This window comes from Helianthus annuus, chromosome 6 (genome assembly GCF_002127325.2).
Source record: "Helianthus annuus cultivar XRQ/B chromosome 6, HanXRQr2.0-SUNRISE, whole genome shotgun sequence".
Lineage (NCBI taxonomy): Eukaryota > Viridiplantae > Streptophyta > Magnoliopsida > Asterales > Asteraceae > Helianthus > Helianthus annuus.
Genome location: NC_035438.2, coordinates 20,046,493 through 20,054,173, shown reverse-complemented (window position 1 = coordinate 20,054,173; position 7,681 = coordinate 20,046,493). Strand labels below are relative to the sequence as shown.

The 7,681-nt window shown below is 35.6% G+C and overlaps 1 protein-coding gene across 3 annotated transcripts; it reads left to right on the top strand.

The window, feature by feature from the left end:
- The first annotated feature begins 1,316 nt into the window (after positions 1-1,316).
- LOC110864923 (transcription initiation factor TFIID subunit 15) lies at positions 1,317-6,371 on the top strand. 3 transcript variants are annotated; one of them, XM_022114088.2, is made up of 8 exons: positions 1,317-1,465; positions 4,222-4,384; positions 4,507-4,868; positions 4,996-5,190; positions 5,271-5,354; positions 5,438-5,519; positions 5,594-5,720; positions 5,900-6,361. In XM_022114088.2, the coding sequence occupies exons 2-8, from the start codon at positions 4,265-4,267 to the stop codon at positions 6,094-6,096; spliced, it is 1,167 nt and encodes a 388-aa protein (XP_021969780.1). In that variant the 5' UTR covers positions 1,317-1,465; positions 4,222-4,264; the 3' UTR covers positions 6,097-6,361. The 3 variants fall into 3 exon arrangements, with proteins under 3 accessions (XP_021969780.1, XP_021969779.1, XP_021969783.1); XM_022114087.2 differs by having other exon boundaries at positions 5,897-6,361; XM_022114091.2 differs by lacking the exon at positions 1,317-1,465 and having other exon boundaries at positions 4,268-4,401; positions 5,897-6,371.
- Positions 6,372-7,681: the final 1,310 nt, after the last annotated feature.

Below are 7,681 nucleotides of genomic sequence, written 5' to 3'. Positions count from 1 at the left end.
ACATCTTATGAATGTTTGATCTTAGTTGTTAGTTGACTAAGGGTTAACTAGTTTTAAACTTTGTCTATGGAAATTATGTTTTAATTAGACACCTTTTCGTTTAAATCGATTAAATTTTTATTGAATTCAAGTAGTAATTAGACGGGTGTTACACATTCATGTTAATACGATCAACTGCATTCAACACTAAATCGCTCCAATCCTCAATTACATTCCACATAATTCCAATCACCCTTTAATCATGAACACACAATTATCATCAAAACAGCGATCTAGACTTGGATATTATCAAGAGCTAACAGAAATCCTGAACACATATAACATGCTCGCTTACCAATTATTTGCACGGATTTGTGTTACCAGTAGTTATTCAATAACACCCTAACTATTTACCAGATTCTGTTTAGTTTACAACGAAACCCTGAATCATGTTCTAATATCATGCAACTAACAATCATCCGCACGATCACAGAATCACAGAATCATAACTCATTCATATTAGATGACTAACAGCCCTATCCATTAACCGATACTCATGCTACTGTGGATCAACCCTAATGATTCACTAACCATAGCATACCAAACATGTATCATTGCACAAAAACATGTTCAAACACAATACTCGTGCATCAATTATAACAATCACAGAATTAAGAAATGATATTTCACTAACGGTGCAGTTGAATGGATTAATCAGATCGAGAGCCGGCGAATTTGAGTCATAGGAAACAGCCGTCGGTTATGAGGGAAAGAACAATTGTGTTTTAGGGTTTCCATGAGTTCGTTATATATATATACGACGTGAACAGGGCCAGCCACAACTGGGCTTTGAGGATAACTGGGCCGTAGGTGACGAAAGACCCAGACCCAGCTTTCGTCGAGTCCTTTGTGACGAAAGACCCATCTTTCGTCGAGTAAAGTTATGATGAAAGGGTTTTTGCCATTTTGTCATTAAAGGTTTTTATTAAATGCTAACATCGTTAAACCACCAAGAACTTATACTAATAACATTCTAAAATAACATACATGATACAATGTGCTACGAAATATAAAATAGGACTGTAAAACAGGTGACGCGAAAAGGAAAAGTCTTGATATCTCGGGTTGTCACACAGCCAACCAAAGCCAACCATGTCACCCAGCCCCCCGCCAAGCTCAATTCCCACGCCAAAGGGGCAACGCTATGCCCAACACCAACCCAGGTGGAGCAGCCGGCGTTAAAGGGCCAAAACGCCAAAAAACAACGCCGCATGGTTCAAGTGTAGATTGAATCCAATAACTAAGAAGTACAAACATTTGCAAAAGGCCCAAGATCAAAATCAGGTCCAAGAACCATAAGCCTACAACTAATATCGATTCTGTTCGACACCATCAAACAAACGTGTGTAGTTTCTCTCTCTACTTCGGCGCCCTACTGATCCACATCGTTCCTCCGATCTCACCTCATCGACATCGATCCTCTCCGGTAACTAACTACACATTCCCTTCATCTCCATTTTTCATCTTCTTCTTTCAATCTACTTACTTTCCCCAAATTTCTATCCTCATCAAACCCAAAACAAAATTAGGGTTTAGAACTACGTATAACATTCTCTTCTGAGATGTTCGATTTAGTTTCCTACTTATGTTGTAATTTTTATTAGAGAATTTTAAATTTGCATGTCAAAAAGTATAAATTTTAGCTTTTTTTTACTTGCTTAATATTCTGTTGCAGTTCTTTGCTCTTATTGCTGGCCTAGCCTCATGTATTTTTTTTTTTGATTGTTGAACATTAATGCTCTATTTGTTAGTCTGCTTAATGTTTGTTAAACGTCATGGATATTATCCCTTATTGGCGAAATGATCCGCTTCAGTTTATCAAGTACTCTTAGAGGCTACAGTTTGGTATGCATTTGTTCAAAGATAAATTTAACCAAGCACGTGGCCGAGCAAGTAGTAAAAGCATATGCATTTCTACCAAATTTGTTAACGTGTTCCATGAAAGAAACTGCCGTTCTAAGCAAAATGAGAAAATTCTTGTTTTCTTTATAAATTGCTTTGGTTATGAGTTTCAAGTTAGTGACTTGTAGTTGTTAAATGTTAAGGGCTAGTGTTGTCACCTTATTTTTATGTCCTAACAATCTGTATTTATATGTTATGTAATATTATATAATATTTTTGTATATGAAGATTGACCTTTCTATGTTAATTTGAGAAATTATGGACTACAACGTTTCATACTGAGGAGAGTAAGTCTATTATAGACTTGTAGTGACCAAAGTAACCACTATGCTCATTGCTTAACATTTCTTTTGCTCATTTTTCAAGTAGAGTTAAGGTCCATGAGATGAGAGAAAATGTGTATTGATTAGTGCACTGCTATATATGCGAAAAGAAAGTTTTTTCATGATAACTTTGGTGGTCGGGATATATCTGTTCTTCTAAGAGATAAAATGTAGGTAAAGGATCAAATAAAAATAATATTAACGTACGAAACGTACGCATTGAGGGAAAAAGCAAAAAGTGGCGGTGTCATTTTGGTAATTATGAGCAACTTCAAAATAACTGGGGAAAAAGCAAAAAGTGTCTTGTAGAGTAATTTTGAGCATCTGTAGAGTAATTTGAGTAATTTTGGGAAATGTAGGGTAATTATCAAATTACTCTAGTAGAGTAATTTTGACTTCTGTAGAGTAATTTTGGAAAATGTCTTGTAGAGTAATTTTGTTAGCATTTAGTTATGGGGTTTAGCTTTATGGTTTAGTTTTTAGTGTGGGGGGGGGGGGGGGGTTAGGTTTTTTTTTTTTTTTTTTGGGGGGGGGGGGGTTTAGTGTAATTTTGATAATTACCCTACACGACCAAAATTACTCTACATGAACATTTACAATGGTTTAGGTTTTTTTAGGTTTTTTTTTTTTTGGGGGGGGGGGGGTTAGTGTAATTTTGATAATTACCCTACACGACCAAAATTACTCTACCTGAACATTTACAAAATTACTCTACAGAATTTTGAAGTTGGTGATAATTACCAAAATGACACCGCCACTTTTTTGACTTTTCTTTCAATTTGTACGTTTATTTTATTTTCACGTGAACTTAACTCATAAAATGTATTTGTGCATGATTTTCTCATTGCTTGTAATTTGTTGATATTTTTATGCTGTAAGGGTGAAGAATAGTAGCATCCATGTAGTTTCTTTTCAGCTTGTTGGCCTTTTTCTTTATGTTATAACTCGTAATGGAGTATAGCTACTGTGATTGAATAACAACAGGTGACTGTGGTGAACCAAACCTTTTTTTTTTCCTTGAGGGTTTAGGAAGCAACATTAATAAAATTTTAGAGTTACTATATTGTTTTCAGCAAAATTGTTTATTTGTCAGTGAGACTGACACTTATTTGGGGATAATAGCAGCAACATTGTTAGTCTTATGTGATTGATTGACTAGACTTGTTAATAACCATAGTTATCAATAGCGTCCATAGCGGACGCTATAGCGAATAGTGTGGCGTGGCGGCCAACCTCCGCTACAAGGTGCATATCGACCATATAGCGAGCAGATAACGACTCCGGCGGCGATTTCCGGCGAAAAATTCCGATTTCGGTGATGCTTTGTGCTGGAAAGCAGGAAGATGAAGATGAAGAAGAGAGCGGCTGGGTTTTTAGCGTGTTTTAGGCTTTAGGGTTTTATAAACTTTGAATTCCAGCCAGAAACCTGCAATTTCTGCCGGAAACTTGCTGTAACTTAGGAAGAAGAAGAGCGGCTGCGTTTTTATTACGTTGGAGCCTTTTTAGGGTTAAATAAGTTTATGGAATTTAACTTTTAACCCTTCTATCATTTATTAAGTTACATTTACTCCCTAAAACTTGTAAAATTTACACAAAAAGTGTAAAATTAGTTCGTGTATCTTAACATTTAACCCCCCTATTTTCACTAGCTTACGTTTGGTCCTTAAACTTATATTTTTATACATAAAAAGGTATAAAATAAACATTATATATATATAAAATTATATAGATAGGTATTTTTATTTCTTAAATTTTTAACTACCTTATCGCTAAACACGAAATAGCGAGCGCTATTTCATCGCTATCGCGACGTAGCATATAGGTACGTTGTCGCTATTCGCTATCGATAACTATGTTAATAACATGTGATTTATATTGTTCTGGTTATTATAAGTAAAACTACAGTTGCCTATTGTGGTTAAAAGTTAATCCCCTTTTCTTTTCTTCCTTTTTGTAGTGCTTGATGTTGGTTATATAGTTTCGGATTTTGCTCGAGTACAATGGCAAACTATTCAGCTAAGGGAGCCCCTTCAAATGGATCTGTGTATGTTTGTAACTTGCCACCTGGAACCGATGAAGATATGTTAGCTGAATTCTTTGGCACAATCGGTTTGCTAAAGGTATGGGTTCTAAAAAGGTATTTCTTTACCCGCATGTATATTTAATTTATGTATTTATTTTGTATTACCTCATTTATTCTATTGTTTGTTGATATTTGAGTCTTTTTGTTTCTACAATATAGAAAGATAAAAGAACAGGCCGGCCGAAAATATGGTTATATCGGGACAAAGTAACAGACGAGCCTAAGGGCGATGCCACAGTGACGTATGACGATCCACATGCCGCATTAGCTGCTGTAGAATGGTTCAATAATAAGGAATTTCATGGGAATATTATTGAAGTTCTCATGGCACAGTCAAAAAATTCACATAATTCTGTCGCACCGCTTGTTGACCCGAGTTTGGTCAATGACGTGGGACCCGATGAAAGTGCCTTCGATATTAATGGAAGTGGGGCCCGAGGTAGAGGTCGTGGTGATGCTTCCGGAAACCTTCCGCAAAAAGCATGGCAGCAAGATGGTGACTGGGCGTGTCCGAATACAAGGTCTGTGATATGATATTGGTGAGCAGCTCATTCTTTCTAGTTTTATGTATCTATATATATATATATTCTATAATAATGTAACTAGTTATGTTTATTGATTATTATGTTCATGATGTTTTGGTACCAGTTGTACGAATGTAAACTTTGCATTTCGTGGTGTATGCAACCGCTGTGGAAGTGCAAGGCCTGCTGGTGCAGGCGGTGGTGGTGCAGGCGGCGGTGGTCGGGGTAGGGGTCGTGGTGGTTCTGATTCAGGTGGCGGGCGAGGTGGAGTTGGTGGTCCTACTGGTCTGTTTGGTCCTAATGATTGGTCTTGTCCAATGTAAGTACATGAGCAGTTAACCATTAAACATTGTTTTCGAGTATGTTACAAGTACATAAATGCTTAAAATATGTCTCCAGGTGTGCTAACATCAACTGGGCAAAGCGATTAAAATGCAACATCTGCAACACGAATAAGCCCGGTGTTAGTGAAGGGGGTGTGAGGTATTTTAAATGAACCGAAACGGTTTCTTTTACCATCACATGTTTGATATATCATACATGATGTATGTGGTTTGTGTATGTAGAGGAGGGCGTGCTGGTGGGTACAAAGAACTTGACGAAGAAGAATTAGAGGAAACAAAGCGTCGAAGACGGGAAGCTGAAGAAGTAAGATCATTTTTGTCAAGTTACAGACGTTTATCGTTTTTTGCATGTGCATGTTTTTACCCTGCAAATTTCAGGATGATGGTGAGATGTATGATGAATTTGGAAACTTGAAGAAGAAGTTTCGTGTCAAGGCGCAACAAACTGAAGCTGGTCAGGTGCTACCCGGAACTGGGCGGGCAGGCTGGGAGGTTGAGGAGCTAGGTACGGTCGTCCGTATATACGTTTTTTTATTTTTTTATTTTTCTTAGTTTGTGGGGGGCATATTAAACTAATTAGGTATCTAACTCTTACATAACCCTATTATGTACACAGTCAATATACATTTAACTTTAATCAGTACGTGACGAACCTAAAAAATATTCTTGTTTTCTTTTAAGCAGGAATGAGTGATAAAGATAGAAGAGAAAGAAGCAGAGACAGAAGGGAGGAAAGAGAAAACAGCAAGAACAGACGTAGGAGCAGAAGTCGTGAGAGGGATAGGGGCCGGGAAAGAGAGCGTGATCGGGAATACAATTACGAAAGAGACCGAGAATATGCCCGGGAGAGGGATCAGGACTGTCACAGGTATCATCATTGATCGTTAATCTATAAAATTTGTGTTTTTGAAAGGTTTTTCAGAGATCAGTTTCCTTTGGTTCTGCATTTGCAATGTGAAGTACTTGTATCCTGGCACTGTTTCTTGGACAATTATGTGGTTTCTTTTGCGAACATTTTTTATTTGAAACATTTTGATATTAATATGGATTTTTGTAAACCGAATGTTAGTTGCACTGGAAATAGTTTGTTTAAGACCATTTTTGATTTGTATGATCATATAAATATGTTATGTTATTTATAGTTTATTCCCGTGAATTGCGGCTGTTTGGTTTTTAATAAAGTTTATATCCAAATGTAGATAAAATAAAGCGCTTTGCAAGTTGCGACAGTATATACAGAATTTTAGTCAACCAACAACTATAAAAACGAATATTGATATTGGTATTGGTATTGATATTGTTCGATTGGTGTCAATTTCGTTTGTCACGCCTAAGGATGTAGATAAGCAAAAAATACTCAGGTTCAAACACAACCGTGCTTCAACAAAAGTATACCTGGATGTTGAAGAAATATTAAGCATAACTCACAACTGTGTATTCGTTTATCTTAAAAAAGGTAAAGAAATACATGTTATTTCCGTTCTATTATTTATCAAATATTATATAGAGAAGATTATACTATTCTATTTTTAAGCTAATGGGTGGATGTCATTTGGCATCAATTTTTAAAATAGTAGATGCCAAATAACATTCACCCGTCAGCTTTAAAATTGAATAGTATAATCTCCTCACATATAATATTTGATAAATAATAGAACGGAAACAAGTCTTAAAGCTATATGTACAAGCCTCTATTGCATATAAACATTTATGTTTTCTTCCCTTGGACTATTTTTAATATTAAAAAGCTTCCCTTGAAGTATAAGTACCATATAACCTTTATAGTTTACTTTTAGTTTTAATAAACCCTATACTTTATACATTTTTTAACTATTATTATTAGTATATTATTATATAAATTCAAATCCAATTAATTTTCGAGTTAACACGTCGCAACACGCATGCGTTCAATGTTTTTACATCTGATTTTTGTTTGCTTTAAGAGTACCACCGCTACACGCTTCACTTTTTTACATAAGATTTCAAGTATTGTAAACGTCTTTGCTATAACGTGTGGAAATTCTTTTTCGTTTTACGTTTTGGTATAAATTTGCGTTTCAATGTTTTTACATCTATTCTTCAACACGCGGGTCCTAACTACTAGTTGGGAAAAAAACAAATTAGTAAACAAATAAAATAAGTTTATAGTATGCAGGGTGAAAATAAAAATAATTAGAACTTATTTATATTCATACACAATTTACAAATTTTATTGTTGTAGCGGTGACATTCACGTTGTTAAGTATGTAAAGAGAACTGGATCTCGGTTTTGAATATCAATACACAGATAAAAAAAGGTATTCACCAATCAATATCGAATAAAAGTTACATTGACAACTCGATGTTGGGAAAAGATTTACATTAGACGTGGTTAAGTACGTAAAGAGAAGCGTATGAAGTTGCGGCGGCTCGGTTTTGATTATCAAAAAGTATATTAAAAAAGCATTCACCTTGCGGTTTGGGACA